The sequence below is a fragment of the Sorex fumeus genome, unplaced genomic scaffold, assembly GCF_029834395.1.
Source record: "Sorex fumeus unplaced genomic scaffold, SorFum_2.1 ptg000026l, whole genome shotgun sequence".
NCBI classification, from domain to species: Eukaryota; Metazoa; Chordata; class Mammalia; order Eulipotyphla; family Soricidae; genus Sorex; species Sorex fumeus.
The window spans coordinates 7,923,045-7,948,705 of NW_026606083.1; the positions used below are offsets into that span (position 1 = coordinate 7,923,045).

The 25,661-nt window shown below is 55.5% G+C and overlaps 1 protein-coding gene across 1 annotated transcript in view; it reads right to left on the bottom strand.

The window, feature by feature from the left end:
- The window catches only part of SFMBT2 (Scm like with four mbt domains 2), a 59,856-nt gene extending 34,516 nt beyond the window's left edge, over window positions 1-25,340 (bottom strand). The window contains 6 exon segments of the mRNA XM_056114579.1: window positions 1,694-1,940; window positions 3,493-3,581; window positions 9,632-9,872; window positions 12,064-12,158; window positions 14,349-14,487; window positions 25,182-25,340. Of these exon segments, the coding sequence (XP_055970554.1) occupies window positions 1,694-1,940; window positions 3,493-3,581; window positions 9,632-9,872; window positions 12,064-12,158; window positions 14,349-14,487; window positions 25,182-25,340 (970 nt within the window).
- Between the last annotated feature and the right edge of the window lie 321 nt (window positions 25,341-25,661).

Below are 25,661 nucleotides of genomic sequence, written 5' to 3' on the forward strand. Positions count from 1 at the left end.
TGAGTCACTATCCCATGGTGACCAGGGTCCCCTGGTGCGTTTGGGGCTGGTTGGTAACCAGTGGTACTTTATTCATCAGTCTGGAATATTATAAAGAAATCCTGAAGGGTTGGGGCAGAAGTTACACATAGGTGTGGCTGAACATTAACAAAAACAATGGACAGATGTGAAGTCCCTCCTTCAGGGGAAATGCTTCAGGGAGATGCGCCCAGGGGTGGCATTCCATCCAAGGCATTGTTTTCTCCCTTTCTTTACTGGGAATCCATTCAATCATATTACATTTATTTCTTAACAATATTTCTAGTAATTTTGTATAAACACAGTAAGAGATACAGGTTTTTATCTATACCTGTATGATAAAAGATGATGAGATTTTGATAAAAGATTATGAGATTTTATCGAACCCAGGGCAAGACATGTACCCCCCCCTCAAGACATGTACCTCACCCGTTTAAGCTTAAACGATCTCTCTGGTAAAGGGTGGCTTTTCCTGGGGACATCTTGCTCTATTTCGCTGACTACAGTCCTCAGGCCAGGTTAGACTTTCCTAACCCCAATAGGGTCCTTTTCAGTTACTTCTTTTGGATCATGACAGAGTTTTTTCCATGACCATGCTCTTAACCTATTATACTTCTTATGGGCCCTGAGGCTGTCCCATGTTGAAGCCAGGGTAGCTTACAGCTTGCCCCGGGTCCATCCAGTCCCTTGGTGGCACCTCCCTTTGGGGTGTAAGGAACTAAGGTCAATCAAAGAGCAACTGAGATGTAAGTCAAGTAAGTATGACAGATGCCTAGGAGTAAATATTATTTGGAGTCAATTAACTCCCATATTGCAAAAACACAGTATTAACTTTCTTCCTATGTCTATAAAAAAAAAGAACACTGCTCTAAAATAAAAAATGTGCACAGGACACAATGGAAAGGGAAAATTAATATTCCACTTACATATACAAAATCCAGAGCCACCAGAAGGTTTGACTTTGTAAATCTGATCTGCAGATATTTGTGGCTAACAGATGGGGAAGAAGAACACAATGGAGAGGTCAAAGATGAACAGGAAGGACTGGGTGTGCCCCTGGGAGCACTAGAGTGGGAGTAACTCAGTTAACCTAAGCTCCCTGCAGGAGGACACAGGACAACCCAATGTTAAGCCTAAAATGCTTGGAACTATAATCCAACATGATGTATGGGTGGGAGATGGGGAGATGGATATGTGGGAAAAGGATGGGTGGACAGACAGATGTATGGGCAGTGAGCAGAGGATAGATGGACAGGCCAACAGATGGATGGACAGACTGATGAGGGGGTGGATGGGTAGATGGGCATGTGGATGGCCAGACAGATGAATAGAGGAGCACAGGTATGAATATAGACAAATGGATATTTTTGTGCCCACTTGCAATACTATCAAAATACCCCAAATATGGAGAAGATATTCAAGTCCCATTCTGTTGCTTTTTTATTTCCGAACCAATAATTCCAAACAGACTTCCTGATAACCCTTTCTCTTTTTAGAATACCACTGGCTGAGGTCTAGGGTTTTATAGTCCATAGAGAGAATTCTGGTATTTACAAACCTGCGGTTAACATACACTGATGCACAAAACACCACAGAGCTCATCAATTTTCAGAGACACGCTCAGGAGGCCAGCAAGCCTCTCTTTAAGTGTGGATGGGTCAGCAGCTGCCCTTACCTGAAGGTGGGTCCATTCTGTATTTATTCTCTTGACACCAACCAACTGGTCGAAGTCTGTAATCCAAGTAAAACAACCACTGGTCATAGGATTCAGTGTCCTCCAATCCCACATAGCGAAGGCGTAATCTTCCTCCAACATTTTCAATCACACTAACTATCCAGTACTGAAAAGGGTTCTGAGAATCCTGAAGTTCTATTAAGGAACCAACTGTAATGAGGTCTAGAGGGCCTTTCCCTCGCAGAGGCTGTTTAAACAGAAGCAAAACTCCTTATTTTAAACTTTATTTTAAGGTTCCCATGGAAACAGATGACAGCAGAAGATAATATTTTTTTCACACCATCATCCAAGCTACTGGCAAACAGTCTGTCCTCCCAGCACACCACCCCACCCCTCACCCACCACCCCACACTCGCCCGGCACAGCCAGAATCACACTCAACAGGAAATAAGGTCGTGCTCGGCTCTGGCCAAAGAGCCCTTCCCAGATAAAACTGCATCTGTCCAAGGACTCAGGAGGCTCGGGGAAGAGTCACATCTGAATTTGCCTCAAACACGGGGTGGGGTTGCTGAACAACTGCTGCTCCACACAGACACTGGTGTGGAATGATGGATGCAGGCCAGGCTTGATGGACATTCACGTTATAGTGGCCACTGCAAAATAACCAAACCCTCCTCTCTCTCACTCCGTGACTGCATGAGAGGAAGGACAAGCGTGTGCAGAAAAGCCTGGCCCGGCCCATGGACGGCCAGCTCAGTCAGCGAGCTCAGTCGGACCACTATGCAGAATCTTCTAGAAATTTCAGGGGACTCAGCTTAGGAAATATATGAATCTATTGCCCCAATTAAGCCACTTTCTGAATGCAGGTTAGAATCTGAGAAGGGTGTTTGCTCAGCCGGCTTGCTGGACCATTTTTTTTTTTTAAACAAACCAATTAAACAGAGTAAGAAAAGTCATCCTTTTGAAGGGGTGAAAAACCATCATTATCATTAGTTAATGAAATAATTCAATGATTAGTCATTAAGAGAAACAAATACATCAACCAGAATGTGCACAAAATGAGTAACTGTATCTTAAACATGGTAATCCATAGTACCCAGTAAATCCCTTGAGGTAAGGGAAATGAGGGCTCAGGTCCCGAAAGCATCGCCCGGCCCACTCAGGCACCTCACATTCTTCTCCCCTTCTCCAGGATGACCTTCTTAAAACAGACTGGGCAGCTCTGGGAGGTACTGGTGACCGTGGCCTGCTCTGCCTGGCCTATTAGCTAGCTGATATCAAAATGCTCCATCGTAAAGCTATTCTCAACACTTTGGTTCTTTCTCCTGTTGGCACCTTAAATTACCTCTAAGTGGCCAAATCTCTGCTCATCTTCTGAGGGGCTCATGCTAACATGCGTGCTCAAGCAGGGGTCACGCACGGCAGGGGATATTGAACAGGCCGCTGTCAAGGCTCCAGGAGCGACACCTCTCCTGGGGCGGAACCTGCCACAGCGGGCCACAAGTCTCATTTATGCCCACTGACCCAGGGCAGAGGCACAGATGTCACACCCAGTGAGATCATCCCAGTAAGGGACCCTTAGTCTCGGGTGTGGCAGGGGAGGTGAATGTCACCTCGGGGACCCTCAGTGCCATCAGAATCTACATAACCCAGGAGAAAGAAAGCAGAGAGTCTGGCTACGGGCCCCAGCGATGGTGTCATGCAGGAACTGGCAGAAGGATATATGCAGAGGCGCCAGGACATTGGGGCCCCGGAACCGACGGCTCGGACACAGAGTAGCTGTATGACAAAATACATACACCTTCCAGCAGGCTGGCGGGCGCCGTCCGGGAGCCAGTCAGGTCCCGAATGAGGAACTCTGTCCAGTCTGCATACTTCTCTCTGATGGCTGGAAAACAAAGGGGAAAGAGAGAGTGAGGGGGCGGGGAGATGGAGGGAGAGAGAAAATGAGAGCGAGAGAGCGAGCAAGTGAGCGAATGAATGAGAGAGAGGGAGAGAAAGGGAGGGAGAAAGAGAGGGAGAGAGTAAAAAAGAAAGAAAAGAAAGGAAGAAAGAAAGAAAGAAAGAAAGAGGGAGGGAGGGAGGGAAGGAGGGAAGGAGAGAGAGGAAGGGATAGAGGGAGGGAGAGATAGGGAGAGAGAGGGAGAGGGAGAGAAAGTGAGAGCGAGAGAGACAGAGAGAGGGAGGGAGAAAGGGAGCGTGAGGGAGAGAGAAAGAGAGAGAGGGAAAGAGAAAGTGAGAGAGCAAGAGAGAGTGAGAGAGGGAAAGAGAGGGAGAGAGCAAGAAGAGAGAAAGGGGGAGGGAGAGAAGGAGAGAGGGAAGGAAGGGGGAGAGGGAGGGAGGGGAGAGAGCAAGAGAGAGGAAAAGAGAGGGAAAGAGAGAGAGGAGAGAGGGAGAGAGAGGGAGAGGGAAAGAGGAGACAGAGAGGGAGAGAGAGGGGAGAAGGGGGAGAGAGAGAGAGAGAGAGAGAGAGAGAGGGAAAGAGAGAGAAAGTGTCTGGCACTGAGGCAGGCCAGGGTGTGGGGGGGTGGGAGGGAAACTGGGGACACTGGTGGTGGGAAATGTGCACTGGTGAAGGGACGGGTGTAGGAGCACTGTATACTGAAACCTTTGAACAACTTTCTAACTGTGTATCTCACGATGACTCAATAAAAAAGTTAATAAATAAAACCTTTTTTTTTTTAAGTCTGGCTTTTCTTGACTGACAGATTGTGGGTAACCCGTATGACACAGGACAAGGCAGGGAAGTGACATACTGATCTACAAGGCAGCCTCGTCTTGGATAGTCGGGGGCAGACATGCCTTTCGTGGAGAGCACAGCATCCTATGTGGTGGAAGCTGTTGGGGCCGGGGCATTTCTGCACGAGGAGTGTCTTCACCAACAGGCAGCCCCAAGAGACAGCAACCAGCTGCTGACCAGATGCTGACGGGGAGAGACCACACGGGCCTCCTGCCCCCCAGTGTCTCACTATCACCACGGGTCTGCGGGAGCGATTAGTCATTGCTGTAGAAACATCTCTCTACTGGCTTTTCAGAAGAAACATTGCATTGTTTCATCAACTATGCCTTCTCTCCGAGGGTGAGATCATCAGAAAAAAAAATGTACAGCTCTTTCCTCTGATCAAATATCTTCATAAATTCTAAATTTGAGTTGTTAGCTGCTAGAAATTCCCGTGGTGCCTCAAAGAAAACTCTGATAGCCAAACTGCCTAGTGGTGGGTGCCCGGTGTGTGGGAGGCCCTGGGGTGCATCCCTGGCCCTGCAGGGGTCCCAAACACTGCCGGGCACAGTCCCTGGCCCCAGCACCGCCAGCAGTGACCCCAGCAGCACAATCAAACAGCAGTAGCAACAGACCTGGGGCCATGGCATAGCAGGGAGGGCGTCTGCCTCACACTCAGCCAACCCAAGTACAATCCCCGGCTTCCCATATGGTCCCTGACTGTAGAGCCAGGAGCAGGGCTCGAGCACCAGTGGGTATAACCCCCCAAACAAACAAAAATAATTGTTCTGTCCTCAAAGCTACTTCCTACATGAGCTGGCTGGGGCAAGGGTTCATCGTGGTCCCCTCCACTCCCCACCCCAGCACACTTGGGTATGTCTCTGGGGGCCCCTACACCTCAACAGACCCGAGCCCCAGACTGCAGGCTTGCAGAAGGGGGGTCCTGAACACTGCTGGGAAGACCCCTCTCCCAAGGCCACGCACATCACTACAGTAGAGCTCATCTTTGAAATTCCAGGGTGCAAGACACAGGCCCTTCCAGGGACAGCCCAGGGCCATCCAGTCCCCGTCCCCCCCCAACCCAGCAGGACACGGTGTCCACGTAGTTGCCCCCATGATGGAGCTGAGTCTGAGGGGGGGGGGAAGAGCCCCTGGGAAAGTGGGGGCAGCAGGAACTCCCTCCCACCTTGGCTGGGAGCCCAACACACCCCAAAAACAGCAGAGCTAGGCCCACGGCACCCTTCCCTTTCCTGCTGGCCTTGAGGGCAGGACGTGGACTGTGAGGCAACATCGGTTTGTCTCGGACCAGCTCCAGGAAGGAAGAGCTGCCATCCACTGTGCTCACGTCTCTGCGGCCCTGCAGGGCCCCAACAGCCTCCGGCACCACTTACATCCCTTGACATTATCTCACAGTTAGTGCCTGCCAGGAAAGTCCAAGAACAGTCCCTGCCAGCCCCAGCACAGGGCTGGGGACATCCCCAAGTCCCACCAGGTGCAGGAAACCCAAAACAGCAAAATGGGAACTCCTCCTGCCAAGTTTCTACTCGCATCTTTTGAGTCGGAATACAGAAGCGAAGTCTGTAGCTTTTCTTGGGAGTATTTTCCATTTCAGTCTGCACATTCATAGAGTGCCACTGCCACAACTTGAGTCAAAACAAATTCTTGCCTCAGCCCCTTCCACGCTCAAAGCGCGATGCCGGCAGTGGCGGGCAGGGAGACGGCTCTTCAGTCTCTTGAGTCTCACCCTCTCCACACTCAACCACAGTCAGGCACCCACAGGCGGGAAGTGCCCGTGGGAGACCGGGGTACACACCTAGAATATTCTGTGACTGACAGCATGAGGCAGGTGTGCCAACACTCAGGGGGTATGGCTTCACCATGCCAGGGACCAATGCAGAGGGTTGTGGTAGGGACAAGGGCCCCAGGAGAGACCACCCAACCCGCACTCAGGGTCTCATTTCGAGCGGGCCCTTTCTCCTGTCCTCTTTGTTGTTTTTCCTTCCACTCGGGGCCCCGTGAGTCTCAATCGTGGACGTAAGTCTGGTGCTGGGGAACTGCCCAATGGAAGGAGGCTTTGCCATTGTCTCAGCGACAAGGTGGGTTTTCAAACAAGGCCTGAGGTGTGTGGCACTCACGGTTCTGCAGCAACACCAGCGTCTGCATCCTGAGACTGGCGGGGACAGGGGTGGACAGATGAGGGACCAGGCAGGGGGCCTGGGGCTGAGAGTACACAAGGGAGGAACTATGAGGGGAGTGTGTGAGAGACCCTGTCACTATCATTATCACTATCCTCCCGTTGTTCATCGATTTGCTCGAGTAGGTCCAGTAACATTGTGAGACTTGTTACTGTGTTTGGCATATCGAATACGTCATGGGTAGCTTGCCAGGCTTTGCCGTGCAGGCAGAATACTCTCGGTAGTTTGCAGGGCTCTTTGAGAGGGGCGGAGGAATTGAACTCGGGTCGGCCATGTTGACTGCGTGCAAGGCAAACACCCTACCCAATATGCTATCGCTCCAGCCTGTGTGTGTGTGTGTGTGTGACAGTGTGTGCACATGTGAGAGTATGTGTGAGTATATGTGTGTGAGAGCCTGTGTGTGTGTTTGTGTGTGAGAAATTGAGTATGTGTGAGTGTGTGTTTGTGTGAGTGTGTCTGAGAACCTGTGTGTATTAGTGCGTGAGTGTGTGAGAGTGTGAGTGTATGTGTGTGTGTATGTATGTGTATTGTGTGAGAGCATGTATGTGAATGTGTGTATGTGTGAGCATGTGCGTAAGAGTGTGCATGTGAGAGTTGTGTGTGTGTGTGTGCAGGAGAACATTGTGAGTGTGTGTGAGAGCCTATCTGTGAGTGTGTGCGTATGAGATATGTGTATTGCAAGAGTGTGTATAAGTATGAAAGAGTGTATGACAGAAAGTATGTGTGTGAGAGAGAGTATGTGAGGGAGTGTAACAGACAGTATGAGAGAGAGTGCGAGAGTGTGTGTGAGGGAATGTGAGAGAAAGTGTGTGAGTGTGTGAGAGAGTATGTGAGAGAGTGTATGTATTGTGAGAGTGTATATGTGTGAAAGAGTGTGAGAGAAAGTATGTGTGAGTGTTTGTATGTATGAACCTGTGTGGATGTGTGAGTATATGTCCATGTGAGCATGTGTGTGAGCCTGTGTGGATGTGAAAACCTGTATGTGTACATGAGCTTGTAACAGTCTGTGTGTGAGCATGTGTGTATGAGCCTGTATGTGCACAAGCATTACAGGGCTGAGGCACACCTGCGACTCCGAAGGCAATGCTAACAGGCGTTGGTGGCGAAGAGCCATGAACAGCCATGACTTCGCCTCAGAGCTCAGGAGAGAAGCAACGGGCACCGCATCACACACACACATGTGCGCACACACACACACACACACACACACCTGTGCTCACACTCTATTCACACACTCATGCATATACACAGGTTTACACCTACGCCTACATACTCACACATGTATCCAGGCTCACACAGACTTACATGTGCATACACACATGCTTCCGTCCACAGGTAAGGCCTACTGTGATCTGCACCAGGGACAGTTTCCACAGGAAACTGCCTAGTCAGACAGGACTCAGAACCACAGGCGGGGGCTAAAAAGTCTCTGAGAAAGGCCCCCTTCCTTCCTTCTTCCTCCCAGCTGTTTCCTCTGATGTGGGGGCCAGATCTCTGCAGGTGTGGCTCTAGTGCTCACCCTCCCTCTCCACACGGCCCAGGTGGACTTCACTGGGCCCATCTCTTAGCTCCAAGTGCCCTGCAGGGCTGGCTCTGTTCCTGAGGCCCTAGTGGATGCTTGTTTGCCTTCAAACCACTTGTATGCAGTTACCCTGCTAGACTGCCAGTGAAAACCCTGTGGCTGTGGCATTTAGGTCAGAAAACACGCTATCTCCTAAGGCCCAATCTGATCCCACCCGTCAGAGTAGACCAGGACATGCGGGGGACAGCGGGCTGGAGCACGTGCCTTCTGTTCCCCACCATGGGTGTCTTCTATCCACAATCCCCTGCAGTAACTCCAACTCTCCACAGGGCCCAAGCCACACTGACACACTCTCCTAACACCTCATGAATAAACATCCTGCTATTCAAATAAGTTGTGTATTAACTGCTGTCACTCTGATTCAATGCTGAACGGTAAACAGACTCATTCTGGCAAGACTGCAGAGTCTGCAATGCAAATCACAGAAATTTTAATGACGGGGAAAATAAAAATCAGTGGCAGGGTTGTGACACACTGTCAGTGTGCCACTTCTTTGGCCCCCCGCGGATGCGCACGCAAACCCGAACCCCTGGAGAGGCTGAGGGTTCCCACGTGGCTGGTCACCACCACACACTGAGACCCGCTGTCCCCCAGGCCTTGCATGGCCTTGGTAGCCCCTGCTGAACACCAGAGTCCCCCGATACCAGACGGTGACAGTCAGGTTGTTCCATTTCCATAAATAACAGGGAAACGGCCACCGGCTTAAGTGGTTTCCTGCCATTAGTGCCATAAACCTCGGCTCCAGACAGCTGCCTTCACAAGGTTGTCCACACGCAGGCAGACACTGGGTCGTACTGACTGAGGCGGGCATTCTCCATTGCTCCTCTGACCCTAGGCCACACTCTGCGACGCTCTAATGTGGTTGCAGCCTAATACCTCCAACACAAAAGAGGAAGCATCATTTCTCTCAAGAGCAGGTGCAGTGCTCCCTGCGTGGCCAACCAGCCACTGAACCCAGAGCCCCTAAGTGTGTCCTCATCAGTGGAGCTCTCTGCCACGAATTGAACCGCGTTGTGACAACATGGGAGCATCCTCCCTCCCTCATCACGAGTTTGCATTAACTCAGGGGTCACACCCGCTTAGAACAGGAATCTGCCCTGCGTGGCAGTGCCACCAGCAGCTGCGTGCAGCACTGTCAGGAGAGAAAAGACCCCAGGGCAAATCCACAGGCCCCACAACCACAGGGGAAAGGGGGCTCCAGCCCCTCCCGCCTCCCGCCTGTGACCCAAAGCCCAGGGCCAGCACTGGTGACTCGGCTCCCAGCCCGGAAGCGGACCCTTCCCTGAACACAGGGAGCAGGCATGTGCGTGCATGCACGTGCGTGGACGCATGTGCATGCATTTGTGCATATGTGTGCAAACATGCATGTGAGTGCATGCATGCATGCATGTATGTGTGTGCTAGTCTGTGCACGTCAGGGCAGGGGCCTCATGGTCTCTTACCGTCGGGGGGCTTCAGGGCCTTGCTGTTCTGAGTGCACCAGCCCACGGGGTGCAAGTCGGCCGTGAGCACGTCGCTCCAGAAGTCAGCGCTGCGGTCCTCGCCATAGCCGCAGTAGCGCAGGAGCAGCAGCTGCCCGCACGTGGTGATGACCGTGGCCACCCAGTAGGTGTCCGTGCTGCCCTTGCTGGGCACTTCCAGCTTCATGCCTGGCTGGAAGTTGCTCTGGATACTGATTTCCACCTGTGGGACCACAAGGCCCGGAGCCCTTACCGCATGGCGCATGTGGGTCGCCCAATGGGGCAGGGAGCACCAGGCCTGCCCACGGATGGGATGGGGAGCACAGAGTCACCCACAGATGGGGGGGAGCACCAGGCCCACCCATGGATGGGGCAGGGAGCACCGGATCGCCCAATGGGGCGGGAAGTGAGTCTCACGACTCCATGGGAAGCAGACATCCAGGGGAAGCCTCACCTAGATCACAGGACTGGACAGGGAGAGTGAGAGAAGTGGGCGGGCCGGGAAAGGCGGGGGAGGGAGGAGTGTGTGTGTGGTGGGGGTTCTCTGCGCACCTAAACCACAGGGCATCGCCACTGCAAGCAGGAGGGACAGACTACAACAACCCAACTTGAAAATGTGCCAGTCAAGGAGGCAGCTGGGGGTGGGAGGACACCTGGGGACACTGGTTGGACAGAAGTGAACGTGGCAGTGGGATCAGCTCTGGAACACAGTATGCAGGAAAATCAACCGAGAATAACTGTAAGGATACCTTAATATTAAAAATCAGCATACCTTAATACTAAGTTTTTTTTTAACATAAACAATTTTTTAAAAAATGTATTTCTTGCCCGAGCGGGCCCAGTAACGTCTCCATTGGAGACTTTGTTGTTACTGTGTCTGGCATATCAAATACTCTCGGTAGCTTGCCGGGCTCTCCGAGAGGGGCGGAGGAATCGAACTCGGGTCGGCCATGTTGGCCGCTTGTAAGGCGAACGCCCTACTGCTGTGCTATAGGACAGGGGAATTGTTTGCCTTGGACATGGCCTGCCTACCGGCTCCATCCCCACCACACCCCGCAGCCTTGCGGGGGAGGGGGGGCCTGAGACCCTCTGGGGGTGACCACCCAAATCCCAAACTGACACGGTACTTCAGAGCACAGGTCTGGCATGTTTGTGATCGGTTCCACAAGGGCTCTGAGCACCACAGGCCACAGTCACCGTGTGACGACCCCATCCTGTCCCCACTGCCCTGACACAGACCCTGAGCACAAAGCCAATGCCGGGTCCCTCGGAGCCGCCTCAGACAAGGCGGAGGGAATGAGTTTCTGTCTGTTCCCCCCCCCACCCAGCAGCCCCCAATGTCATGTCAGGACCCAGAGGCTGGCGTGGGGGTGGGCGTCTGTCCAGCAGAGCCACTCAGGGCTCACCCCAGCCTGTCCCCAGGCCAGGGTCAAGGGAGCAAGGAGGCCTGAGATGGGCCTGCCCAGCCGGGACACTGACAGAGGGAGGCGGAGACGGAGCAGCCAGGATGAGTCGGGTCGCAGAGGTGAGGGGAAGAGGTGGCCCCACGCCCCCCACCTGCCCAGGGGCTGAACCCACATCCCACCGGGCCCAGCTGCCTGGAGGTTTCCCATCTCTGCCACTGAGAGAGGCCTCCGGATGGCGGCTCGGAAGAACACAGCTGAACTCCATCCTGCTTCATTTTTAGGCTGAAGTATGTTCATGGTGAGGCAGCAATCACCTCATGAGGGAGCAGCAGCTCTGAAGGCAGGGAAAGGCAGATCCAACACGCTCTCTGCTCTCCACTTCCTTTCTCAAGCACATGCTGCCTCCACGGAGAACGTGTTAAACTACAGCAGAGCAGTGGGTCGGGACCAGCCTGAAGCAAAAGGGCGATGGGGGAGCCCACCCAATCTGCTCACAACTCAGACTAACTTTAGTCCTGCGAAAAACTTCAGTTCGGTTTCTTGGAATCAAACTCTCCCTTTCCAGAAACACTGCGGCAGCCCCGGAACACGGTCAGTCTTTGCTCTGCTCATCAGCCATGACCTAAGATGAGGCTCTGGCCTGAGCAAAAATCGGACTCTGAGAAAGTGGCCCCTGGGGCTGGCAGCGGCCAGATATGCTCACGCCCTGCCTGCTAGAGAGAGGACACCTCCGACCCCGATGCCACCTGCGGACCGAGTGTTTGAGTGTTTCTCGGGAAACTCCTCACTCCTTGCTGCCCCCAAAGCCAAGTGATGTCAAACTTGTAGGTGCTGCTTCACACGGAAAATGCTGCTTCACTCTCGCTCCCAAGGACCAGCCACCCGCAGCACCCGGACCATCCCCACCAGACTGGGAGCAAAGCCTGCACCAACCAGCATCCCCGCAGGCTTCCCGCTTCCCTTCCCGCCAGGCCCCAGCATGGAGAGGCGAGTGGGAGCGTCACGTACGTGTCTGAAGGAGGTGGGGGGCGCTGCACAGGCCCCTGTTTCTTCAAGATACTCCCCCCAGTTGAAGCCGACCTCCTCCATGCTTGAACCTTCCTCTGCGAAAAGACAGGACAGGACAGAGGGGCATCAGGCGAGCGACACGGGGAGACACTGGCCGATGCAGGCCATGGCCCTAGGGAAGGGGGGCAGCGAGGCATCTGTCCATGAGCGAGACCGGACAGCAGGGCGGGCTGACAGAGCCGCTGCCATTCCCACCTGGAGGAGAGCAGGCGCCTCCCAACGCCGGATGCTCGGCCAGATGGCCCAGGAGTTCAGGGGCACAGACATAAACAGCTGGAAGCTTGACATGAGAGTGTTGGGAGCAGAAGGGCAGTGAGGACAGAGAAGGAGCCAGTATGACAGTGATAGCTGGAAATGACCATTTGGTCGGGCAGGGATGAGTATGGACAGGATGTAAAGGGATATACTGGTAACCTTTCAGTACCTGTATTGGGTACCATAAGGCCCAAAAGGGAAGAGAGAAAGAGAGAGGGAAGGAGGGAGATAGAAAGAGGGAGGGAGGGAGGAAGGGAGGGAGGGAGGGAAAGTGCTGCCTTAGAGACAGGCTGGGAGGAGGGTGCAGGAGGGAACTGCACTAGTGGTGGGAAAGGTGTACTGGTGAAGTTATGGGTGTTGGAACACAATCATAAACAGCTTTGCGACTATGTATCTCACTGTGATTCAATTAAAAAATAAATTAAAAATTTTGAAAAAATAAGAGAGAAAGGAGACCAGGTGAGCGGCAGCTGTCCTGAGCTGGAGAAACATGGAGGCAGCACCAGGTCCCAGACACACCCCTTTCCCCCACCCCCACCCCTGCCCCCTGCAGCCGCCACCCAGCCCTCCTTCCCCTCACAGCTCAACAGACCATTCGCCTGTCACCAAAACCCCATTTCCAACAAGTCCCGTCTTGTGTCGCACTGGGAACAGTCAGCAGCACTCGGTGGTGCTCGGGTATTCCGGAGACACCCCCCCAGGGCTGAGAATCAGTCTCCCATACATGCTCCCCCTTGGAGCCGTCCCCCCAGTCCCACCCACCCCCCACACACATTTCACTTCACTCCTAACTCTGCTGTCCTTGCTCCCACCTTCACACGGATGATGTCACAAGTCATCAGAGAGGGGGCGAGGGTTCACATGACCCCCGCAACGTCCACACAGGCTCCAGAGCGCGAGGCGGGTCTGAGGCACCCACTCGGAGCCAAGAGGCAGCACGCGGCTGACCCAGGCTTGGTCCCCGGCATCCCCTAGCACCAGCAGGAGGGATCCCTGAGCACAGAGCCAGGAGTAAGCCCTGAGCATTGCTGGGTGTGGCTCAAATCCCCTAAAAGGAAGGAATAAAAGGTCCCTTCTGGGCACCCCCAAAGTCAGACCACAACTGGAAATCATGAGCTTTAATTGAACCCGCATGCCCAGGGCCAGCCACTTTAATTTTGCAGTTTCAATAAAACCATGCAGAAAACAGTGGCTCCTCCTAGCCCAGCTTTGATTCCGACAGCAAACACTGACTGAGGCTCCTGGGGGACCCTGGGTCCCGGGTTTTCTGGGGCCGGGGATGGGCAGCAGATAAGAGCCCATGAGCAGACCAGGGCAAATGTATAGCTGACTCATAAACCCCGTAAACCCATAAATATTTTATCAGGGAAGTTGGCAGTCTCTCTCCTCGGCCTCTCCAGGAGGTAACGGAAACAGATCAAATAAAGTTGCTGAGAAAAAAAAAATAATCCAAATTTAAAAGAAAATAGGTGCTTTCCTTCCTGGTGATCCAGTTTTAGAAAATAATGCTTATGGTACCGTGATATTTCGTAATGAATTTCAAAAAATGGGAACAAGATCAAATCGAGCGATGTCCAGTGAAAAGTGGAGTCAGCCAAGGGCTCCTGCCCCTTCCAGTCACCCCGCCCCCCCGGCCGTTCCCTTTCCTGCCTGGAACGAGGCTGACTTCCACAGCTGGACAGAAACCTCCTAATCGCGCTGGGCCACGGGACAGGGCAGGATTAGGAGGGGACAAAGCTCCTCCTTACTGCAGGGACCTGAGTCTCACCTTTGCCTTTTCATTCTGTGGCGTCAGGAGTGACTCCAGGCCCTCGCGTCCCCCGAGGCACGCGCCCCTTTGTCCCTAAACACTGCACATTGATTTAAAGTGGACAGAGAATCCAAAGACACCACGGGCTGCAGCTAGATAGAACAGCAGCACAACAGGGGAAGACTCAGGGGCGCCCCACGGGGCAGATCCCGGCTCCTACCTGAGTCCGGCTCTTCACTGCCAGTGGCCGGGCCTCCGGGCTTGTCCACGTGGGGTGCTGAAGAGCCCTGCATGGTGGGTGCACTGACGTCCATGCCGAGGAAGGGGCCGCTCCTCAGTCCACCAGCAGGAAGACTCACCTACGACCAAGAGACAACAGGGATTTCAGAGCCTGCTCCCGAGAGCCACTTGCTTCCAAATTGCACCGTGCCAATGCGACGAAGGTTGATGATGGAAGGGGCTGGGAGAGGAGCCACACAGGCAATGCCATGGCACACAGGTGCGCAGGGTAGACAAGGTGCCCACGGCAGAGGTGCCCACAGCAGAGGTGTACATGGCAGAGGTGTATAAACAAGTTCACAAGGCAGAGATGCACATAGCACACAGGTGCTCACAGCACACAGTGCTCACAGAACAGTGCTCACGGCACTGCAAACCTGTTTTTACAAGGCATCATCAACATGGCGTTGAATTTATCTCCCACCAAAGAAGAGAAGCTACATTTCACTCCCGACCAACCCTCGTGCAAGTGTCGAGATGCTGCCACCCAATGGTTGCTCCCCGTAAGTCCATCCGTGGAACCACAAGGCCCCCAGGGCCCGGCACATCCACCCTGGCTGGGCAAGCTGCCCGCAAGGCCGCTGAGAACCAGCATCTCAAGATAAACTGCTTCAGCTGGTTCTCACTGAATCGCGCTACCAGGAAAGCTGGGGCCCCCAGTGTGGCCAGCTGCCATCCTTCCCACGGGCCTCTCCGAATCAGATCCATCTGACTGTCCATCTGACGGCCTGTGGCTGCTCTTGGTGGCTGGTCGCCCTGTCCAAGATTGCATGCTCCTCCTAACGTCGCCCGAGCTTCCTGCAGATTCCCTCTAGCTACAAGGGACAGAGACTGCGAAACCGAAGCAGAGGACATCACGGTGTCACCCACCAACTTCCCTCTACATGCACCTCGCGTGGCAGGTCCCACAGAAGGCGCTGCTGTGTTTCTGTGGGGGCAGTTTGAAAGTAGGCACAGCCTTGAGGCCTGTCACACCTTCAGCTAAAATGACTGCACATCCCTATTCATCTCTATGCTCGGGAACGTCATTTTGCCTCAAGTGTCCTTCTGCAAAGTCCTTCTGTAAAGGTAAAGGTAAAGGCCCTCCCGTTGATCGTCGATTTGCTCAAGCAGGCCCAGTAATGTCTCCATTGGAGACTTTGTTGTTACTGTGTTTGGCATATCGAATACTCTTGGTAGCTTGCCGGGCTCTCCGAGAGGGGCGGAGGAATCGAACTCGGGTTGGCTATGTTGGCCGCTTGTAAGGTGAACGCCCTACCCGCTGTGCTATCGCTCCAGCTGTAAAAGGGGGAAAAGTCCACGGATATCACTATCAAGAAATAGGTCAAGGAGCAAAGGCTTGTGTGGCACTGGTGAGTTTGCAGACCTTTCATGCCTCCTCAGGGACTCACTTTGCCTCCAACCAGACAGTTCAGACCCGTGCTTAGGCCAGTTAGATCAGATCTACAACTCCAGGCTGGGTAAGGAACGCCCCAGAGCACAGCCAGCACCTGGCTGATTACGACCATGAGCTTCCCAGTGTAGGGATGCTGCCAAATGTTTTGGGAAGTGACTTCACCACATTTTAACTTCCCCAACAATGTTACTTTTCCCCCACTCCCAGAATATCCAGCTTCATTCAGAGGGAGCTTGGGAATGTGCCTCTAGGGTCACAGACCCTGACCTGAGACCCCAGGAATCTGACTCTGGGCTTGGGTTGGTTTCTGAGGTTTTGTCTGTTAATTCCTATAGAATTGAACATTCCAATTCACTGCTTAAGTTTCTCTATCCAGAAAACATCTCATCAGGATTCCTGAAGGTATGAGCAGCTGGATAGTTCTGGGCAGACCCGGGCCGGGTCACTTAGCTTCTTTACACTAGAACCAGGCCATAAACACTGAGGCATCTGGAGGGTCACTCTAGGAGAGTCCCAGCACTCAGCTGACTGACCATGGTTGTGGGATGGTCCAGCTTGACACCCTGTCCCCAGCACAGCTCCTTAACCCTCCAGCCCTGCCCAGCCCACTCCTTCCCTCCCACCTCAAAGAGTGACCAAGCCTGCCTGTGTGGTCCCCCAGAGGCGGTAGGGCTCAGCAATGCTCCCTCATTTAGGCATCTTTCTCTTTTCCCTTTTTAGTTTTTGAGCCACACCCAGCTGTGCTCAGGGATCACTCCTGGCAGTTCTCAGGAATCCTTTGGGGTGCCTGAAGCCAGGGTCAGTGCATTCAAGGTGGGCCCTGGAACCTCAAAACCACTCTCCAGCCCCTCATCTGAATCCCTCAGAAGTTTCCTGCAACAAAGACCCTGGCCCCAGCCCACTCTGGAGAGGTGATTTCTGAAAGGAGAGACCCAGAGAGCTTAGATAGATGAACACAGTTCAGCTAAGGGCACATCACAGGTGTCGGGGAAACACCCAAACCCACCTCCGCACAGTCTTATGGGGGGAGAGGGTAGCTTACCCAGGGCCCACTATACTCCCTACCCAAGCCAGTGCAAAAGCCCCATTAGCCTCCTCCTCCCCTTTCTTCCTCCCCATCCTTTCCCTCCTCTTCCTCCTCCTCTGGAGCTCCAGCTCACAGTTCCCAGCACCTCTCCCAGCTCCCACCCCTGGAGAAGCCAGACCCTCCTGGACAAGGCCCCGGAAGCTCTTTCCAACAGCCCTAGGAATCTGTCCTGGAAGCCAAGAGCTGGCAGCCCACACCACACACGGCGCTTTGGCCGTGTCCAGACATCAGGGCTCCTGGAGGAACACATCCTTCCCTCCCAGAGATGGCCCCACTGCAGATTGGGCCCTTTCCCCTCAAGGAACAGGACAAAGATGACAAAGCTGGGGAGGGCAGCCTGTGACCTTTCCAGAGGGGTCCCGGCAGGACAGAGGACAGCCGGGAGGTGGGAAAGAAAAGATTCTCACTTGGTCCAGACCACACAAATGTCCCTGAGCCATAGCTGGGGTCTCTGGTCTCTCTGCATTCCCGGGAGGGGGGATGAGAGAACCATCAGACCTGGCTGACTACCACCCCCCAGCCCCCCCCCCCCCCCCCGTGGCCTAAGTGAATCTGGCTGGTCATGGCTGGAGTGAAATGAAGCCCCAGTCCAACATACCCCATTCCCAGACGGCATCTAACTGGGGCGCGCTGGAGGCCATGCCAGGGGCCTGGGAAAGACGCTGGGCAAAAGCAGTTTGGGGGCTGTGTTTAGTTTCCTACAGGAGAAGAAAATAAAGCAACAAAGAAAACAAATCTGAAGTGGGACCTAGAAAAAAAGCTCTGGTTATGCTCCTCCTGGGAACCAGAAGGGACCCCCAGACAGTCTCCCGGGATGGAGAAGGGACCCCCAGACAGTCCCCCAGGACACCAGGAGAGGCTGGCAAACTGTCTTTTTGTTCATAGCTTTCCTTTTTATCTTCTTCTTCTTTTTTTTAAATCTAGGTGCCATAACTTACAAAGCCCCTAGCAACAGAGTTTTGGGGAAACACATCATTGAGGGGTGGTGGGGTTACCACCCGGGCAGAGCTCAGAGTGCTGTGATGTCAGAAGCATATAATGGGGGCTGACACTGTACTCCGAACCCCATTTCCCAGTGGCCTTTGGTACACAATGCTTTTGCTAGTGTCTCTTCACTCTGTGTCAGTAGGAAGTGTGCTCCCGCAGTCCCATATACGACAGCCAGAGGAAACTTTCTCCAGATCTATAACACCAGACTAAAGTTGATTCTTTCAGGTCTCACGTTAGACTGTTTTTGTTCAGGTTTTTTTTTTTTTTTGGCGGGGTGGGGGAAGATAGGTGGACAGAGGTGGGCAGATCAGGGGAGAGAGAATCAAATCCAGGGTTTCACATTTGCTGGGCTGCGGGAGTGCACATAATTGCCAGCTCTGCTGCTGGGTTATACGTCCCTAAACCCCAAATTATTTTTTTGGTTTTTGGCACTGGGCCACACCTGGCAGTGCTCAGGACTTACTCCTGGCTCTGTGCTCAGGGACCACTCCTGAAGGGGCTCAGGGGATCCAATGGGGTACAGGGGATGGAACCCAGGTCAGCCATGTGCAAGGAAAGTGTCCGCCTCATCTTCCTCCCCACCAATTTTTTTATTTTTTGCATCACACCCAGCGATGCACAGGGGTTACTCCTGGCTCTGCACTCAGGCATTACTCCTGGCAGTGCTCAAGGGATCATGTGGGATGCTGGGGATCAAACCCGGCTTGGCCGCATACAAGGCAAACGCCCTACCCATTGTACTATCACTCTGGCCCTACCAATTCTTTTTTAAAGCACCCTTTTACTTTGGTATCCCAACAAAAACATTTGGATTTACAATGTAGTAGGCCCAGAACCAAGAAGCCAGTGGGTAAGGTAATTACAGATACCGAAGAGGCTTGAAGATAGCACATTAGCCATCTTTGAAACGTTCAGAATAAGAGAAGGAACACATGGAGGGTGCGGGATCCCGGAGGAAAAGAAAAAAGAAAAAACAGGTTCCAAAAAGAGCCGAGAGCACCGGCAAGTTCCAGATGGAGTAGGCGCCGCATCCCGCCTCCCCCAGATGGAACCCTGGTGACCAGAAGCCTCTACAAACACAGCTCGAGTATGCGGGAGCGAGGACTTTTTCTCAAATCTGCCGGACTACACCTCCCAGGTAACCTCTGATCCCGGAAGTCACACCCACAGCCCGCCCCCCAGCGCCATCTTTGAAACGTTCAGAATAAGAGAAGGAACACATGGAGGGTGCGGGATCCCGGAGGAAAAGAAAAAAGAAAAAACAGGTTCCAAAAAGAGCCGAGAGCACCGGCAAGTTCCAGATGGAGTAGGCGCCGCATCCCGCCTCCCCCAGATGGAACCCCGGTGACCAGAAGCCTCTACAAACACAGCTCGAGTATGCGGGAACGAGGACTTTTTCTCAAATCTGCCGGACTACACCTCCCAGGTAACCTCTGATCCCGGAAGTCACACCCACAGCCCGCCCCCCAGCGCCATCTTTGAAACGTTCAGAATAAGAGAAGGAACACATGGAGGGTGCGGGATCCCGGAGGAAAAGAAAAAAGAAAAAACAGGTTCCAAAAAGAGCCGAGAGCACCGGCAAGTTCCAGATGGAGTAGGCGCCGCATCCCGCCTCCCCCAGATGGAACCCTGGTGACCAGAAGCCTCTACAAACACAGCTCGAGTATGCGGGAACGAGGACTTTTTCTCAAAACCGCGCGGCCGCGTACATCTCTCTATATACAAAGTGATCAATGAGAAGTAAACCACCCAATATTTCTCCCTGAAAATCAGAGTTAAGTTTGGAGCATGGCCACAGCCCCAGAAACACAAGGACTTAATGCAGAACCCAGCAGCTTAGAGCAGAAAAGTGAGCGGACGATGAGTTAACCCTGGCCATCATTTCTGCCCAGAGGGGAAAAGGGTGTTGCCCCATTCGCCCTCTCTTCTCTGGAAAGAAGGATGGCGGCCGCATGGGAGCCTTGTGGACAGCAGGTATGAGCCGGGGGTGTGGGGGCGACTAAAACCTCATGGGAAGGGGGGCGTTCCGGTCCGTCCTTCACGCCCTACCGAGGTCACCAGTTGCCCCCCACGAGCGGCTCTCCAGCACGGCCACAGCCCCAGAAGCACAAGGGCTTAATGCAGAACCCAGCAGCTTGGAGCAGAAAAGTGAAAGGACTGTGCGTTAATCCAGGCAATCATTTCTGCCCAGAGGGGAAAGGGTGTTGCTCCCTTCCGCCCTCCTCCCTCTGGAAAGAAAGATGGCGGCCACATGGGAACCTTGTGGACAGCAGGTATGAACCGGGGGTGTGGGGGCGACTAAAACCTCATGGGAAGAGGGGCGTTCTGGTCCGTCCTTCACGCCCTACCGAGGTCACCAGTTGCCCCCCACGAGCGGCTCCCCAGCACGGCCACAGTCCCAGAAGCACAAGGACTTAATGCAGAACCCGGCAGCTTGGAGCAGAAAAGTGAAAGGACTATGCGTTAATCCAGGCCATCAAGTCTGCCGGAGGGGAAAGGGTGTTGCCCCATTCGCCCTCTCTTCTCTGGAAAGAAGGATGGCGGCCGCATGGGAGCCTTGTGGACAGCAGGTATGAGCCGGGGGTGTGGGGGTGACTAAAACCTCATGGGAAGGGGGGCGTTCCAGTCCGTCCTTCACGCCCTACCGAGGTCACCAGTCACCCCTCACGAGCGGCTCTCCAGCACGGCCACGGCCCCAGAAGCACAAGGACTTAATGCAGAACCCAGCAGCTTGGAGCAGAAAAGTGAACGGACTATGCGTTGATCCAGCCCATCAAGTCTGCTGGAGGGGAAAGGGTGTTGCCCCATTCGCCCTCTCCTCTCTGGAAAGAAAGATGGCGGCCACATGGGAGCCTTGTGGACAGCAGGTATGAGCCGGGAGTGTGGGGGCGACTAAAACCTCATGGGAAGGGGGGCGTTCCGGTCCGTCCTTCACGCCCTACCGAGGTCACCAGTTGCCCCCCACGAACGGCTCTCCAGCACGGCCACAGCCCCAGAAGCACAAGGGCTTAATGCAGAACCCAGCAGCTTGGAGCAGAAAAGTGAAAGGACTATGCGTTAATCCAGGCCATCAAGTCTGCCCAGAGGGGAAAGGGTGTTGCTCCCTTCCGCCCTCCTCCCTCTGGAAAGAAAGATGGCGGCCACATGGGAGCCTTGTGGACAGCAGGTATGAGCCGGGAGTGTGGGGGCGACTAAAACCTCATGGGAAGGGGGGCGTTCTGGTCCGTCCTTCACGCCCTACCGAGGTCACCAGTTGCCCCCCACGAGCGGCTCTCCAGCACGGCCACGGCCCCAGAAGCACAAGGACTTAATGCAGAACCCAGCAGCTTGGAGCAGAAAAGTGAACGGACTCTGCATTGATCCAGGCCATCAAGTCTGCCGGAGGGGAAAGGGTGTTGCCCCATTCGCCCTCTCCTCTCTGGAAAGAAAGATGGCGGCCACATGGGAGCCTTGTGGACAGCAGGTATGAGCCGGGAGTGTGGGGGCGACTAAAACCTCATGGGAAGGGGGGCGTTTCGGTCCGCCCTTCACGCCCTACCGAGGCCACCGGTTGCCCCCCGCGAGCGGCTCTCCAGCACGGCCAGGACTCCAGAACACAGAAACCAATTTCTTAACTATCTGACTTTCAGTAGAAATACTTCCAGGGTCAATAGGTAAAAGAGCAGAAATCCAAAACCAACATTTAATTCTTGAACCCAGCCGTAGAAAGCAAATCACTTCACAATGCTTTTACAGCATGTCTGATTTGGGGGGGGGGGTAAACTCTAAATAATAGTGGTGAATCTTTTATTGAAACAATGAATCTAATCAAAGCAGATAGAGTGTTAACTAGAATTCATCTGCTTCACAGGGACGGGGAGGGGTGGGGGTGGGGTTTTACTGGGGTTCTTCATGGTAAAAAATAAGTATTGGTAAAGGGAAATGTGTTTGATATTTGCATGACTGAGACATAAACCTGAAAGCTTTGTAACCTTTCCCACAGTGATTCAATAAAAAAAAAAAAAAAAAAAAAAAAAAAAAAAAAAAAAAGAAGATAGCACATTAACTGCTGGGAGCAAAGATGAAGGGAGACCCTCACCTCATGCGCCCCAATCAATGCATACCACCACCTGGGCAGCTCCTGCCCCAGCCTCCTGCTCGCTGTGGGAAGAGCGGTCTGGGCGGGAAATGAGAAATAGCGCCCCTGCAGGTCTCCGCAGAACGGCACACCGGGAACCGGGTGGGTCCACACTTCCCGCGATGGGTACGGCTGGTTCCCCTCCCTACGCACCCCCAAGGGCGCTCGGCTATTGGGGGGCTTCGGTGTGTCCCCGCTTTCAGCCTGGCGGCCTGCAAAGTCCAGATAAACATCAGGACAGTGTTCATTCAGGGCAAGGAGGAAGCGAGTGTGTGCAAACTTCGTGCTCAGTGGGGAGGAGGTGGTGGTTCTCCCATCCCGGAGCCGAGGGGCCTGCAGACCCTCGTTCCTCCGCTCTGCTCTCCCTGCCTCCCGGGGGAGGGGCACAACCCCGCTGCTCTGCGCCCACCTGCAAAAACCAGCCCGCCCCCATCCATACGCTGGGGCAGGGTGTGCCCCGGTTTCCCGGGTCTCCGGACTCGCCGTGGGCGTGCAGGAGCAACGGGCGGCCGCGATGGAGCCGGATCCCCGCGGCTCTGCAGTAGAGGCGGCAGTTTCCTCACTGTGGGCCGGGAGCTGCAGAGGCTGAGCCGCGGGGAACGCGCCATCGACCCCAGGGAAGGCGCCCTTGGAGCCAGCCACCGGGGCACGCGCCCTCGGAGCCAGGCAGCGCGCACGGGGCCCCAGGACACGCGCCCTTGGCCCCAGGGAACCCATATCTGAGCCGGCCGCGGGAAACGCGCCCTAGAGCCGGGAGGGTGTGTGCTGAGCGCCGGGTCTCCACTGCGCAAAGCGGGGACGCCAGAGCGCGGGGTGGTGGTGGGGAGGAGGTGGGGGGGGGGGGGGAAAGAGATTTGACCACTGCCGACCGCACGAACCCGAGATCTCCACCCCAGGTCCGGTCGGCGCCGTTCCCGGAACCCCATCAACTCTAGAAACCCAGAGATCGTGAAAATCACGAAAGTGAAACTGCAAGGCAGAAGTTTGGGGCCGCACCGAGGGCCCGCGCCCAGGGGTGCACGCGGGTAGGCGCCCAGAACCCGAAGAACCCGCAGTGCTGGGGAGGTGGTCACTGGTGGGGTCCAGCCTCTGCCTGCTCTTCCCCCCAAACGGGGCACTTTGGCCCAGCAGGGACCTCGCAGAACGTCCTTTGTAATCGCTTGTACATTCCTGTCCACATCACTGCTCGGTGCAAAATCTCTGGTTTCGGGGCGCTTAACACTGAGACATTTTAGGCCAAGCAGCTCAGCGGGGACCACCCAAGAGCAGAGCCCTGAGGATGCGCTCAGCCTGGAAGTGCAGGGTGGGAGGAGGGTAGGATCCCTCCTGGACCAAGATCCTGGACACCCTCGCCCTGTGGAGTGTCACTGGCACTGCCCAGGGGTGCGACCCCGCAGACTTCACTGCACTAACCACAGAGCTGGTCAACATCTGACCCCGAAGACCTGAAAGTGTCTGGGACCACCAAGTTCCACCCATTCCCCCCGCCCCCACCAACAGCGAGGGTTCACCCAGTTGCAGGGCCACCTGACTTCCACAAGGAGCCTGCGTCCAGGCCACTGGCCATCCCTGTCCAGGACCCCGTTTCTTGGCTTCCCTCGGAGCTGTGCTTTTGTCCCCAAACTCCACTCAAAGGCACCTCATTGTCCCCCTTCCCCTCCCCCACCTCGCAGCCCCTCAACCCGGAACCAAAGCCTGGATACAGAGCAAGGACCCAGGACCCAAGCAAGCGGCACTAGGTTCTTCCCAGCTGTCCCATGCCCACCTTCCCCAGAGCGCAACTCCTGTGCGTCCCCTCCACCTCCCCTCTCCCCCCAGCCCCACTACGGAGGTGCTCACTCCAAACCTACAGGCTACCAAAGTCCGGTGGCACCAAACATCCTGACAGGCCCTCCTGGCGCCACTACGCGGGTGGCGCTGTACCCATACCAGCTGGGCTCCGGGAAACCCCCAATCCATCATTTCCTCGGCCTCACGCCTCCCGCACCACGGGCCGCCAGTTTGTCACGCCAAAGCAGAGCCGTGGGCGGGCGTCCAAGACACACGCACGACGAGCGCATCTCCCGAGACACCCCGCCCACCCCCACTGCACACGCAGGTGAACACGCACGTCCAAAGCCACGCGGGTGCGCCGGTGCCCGTGCGCCCTGGCCCGCGCACGCTCCTCTGTGCTGCAGCCAAGGCCGGGCGCGAGGGCCTCCTCGCTCACTCGCTCTTTCCCCACTTGATTCACTCAAGGGAGCAGAAAGGAAGGGGTGGGCACCGGCGGCGGGTTTTCTCCCACCTCAAACCCGCATCTCCAGCTTTCACACGCCACCTTAGCCCGCCATGTTGTACGTGGCTTCTCCACGCTCCGTCCCGCAGCAGCCCGCGTGCAAACCAGATGCCCAAATGCCCCGGCCGCGCCCCGGCAGCCCCGACCCCGCTGCTTCCTCCGCCGGCCCCGCTCCAAATCAGCAAACGCATTCAGTCGCCCTGGAGTGTTTTTTTCCCCCTCCAACACATTAAAACCGTCCCAGCCAGATCCAACCCGTCCTTCTGGAAGGGGCCCTAAGAGTGTGGACACCAGCCCCGAGTAACAGGATATTACTGTAAAGCGGTAGGAGGGATGGGGGGGGAGGGAGATAAAAAAAAAAAAAACCTGGAGAAAACAAAGATCACCCGTGCCCTGGAGCGCGCTCCGCAGCTACACGGTCGCCTGTTTCATTGCAGCTGCACCCGCAAACGTTTCCGCGCGGGGGGGATCGCCAACGTCTCCCCAACTCCGAAGCCCCCGAGGGCGGACCTGCGGTGCTCACCCCAACATCTTCTTCCTCGCTCTGCCCCCAGTCCCCGCCCTCCAACACGCGCAAAACAGAAGAAAAGAAAAGAAAAAGAAGGCAGGGGCGCGGGCGGGGGGGGAGGGAGGACGTGGGAACGCGGGTGGCAGGGACAGGGTGAAACTGAGCGCACGCGGGAGGAGCTGGGCGCGGGAGGCAGGACTTTGCAAGCAGGAGTGCCCGACCTCTCTCCAGGCCGGGGCGCGGGCCGGGGTCGGGACCGAGGGTTGGGGGCGGCGCGGAGTTGGGGTTCCGCTAAGCGCGCTCCTGCCCCGAACCCGCGCCCCGCGCCCGCACCCCCGGCAGGTCCGAGCTGCACAGCGGCGCTTCCCGGCGCGGCCAGCCCGCGGGGACCCGCGTCTTACCTGCTGAGGCCTGTCCTCCCCCCGGCTGGGCCACGGCCGGCCGGGGGCACCGTCGTAGGGGTCGCCGGCCTGGCTGGGTCCGCAGAGCCGCTCCCGCCCGCTCGGGTGCTCCGACTCCCGCCGCCGCCGCCTCCAATATGGCATCCGCGCTGTGCGCATGCCCGGCTCTCGCTTCAGCTGATTATTTCGTGTGCAGCCAACTCCTTCCACGGCCCGACTCGGCGCCCGCGCGAGTCCTGACGCCACGGAGAGGGCCGCGCCTCTGGGCTCTGTCCGCCCTCCCCCCGGCCCAGTGCCCTCCGTCCCTCCTCCCGGCAGGGCGCACTCCTCCCGGACCCAGTGCTCCCGGTCCTCACCCTCCTCCAGGCAGGGCGCACTCCTCCCGGACCCAGTGGCCCCGGTCCCCGCCCTCCTCCCGCAGGGCACACTCCTCCCGGGCCCAGTGCTCCGGGTGTCCTTCCCGCGGGTCGCGGGTCCCGG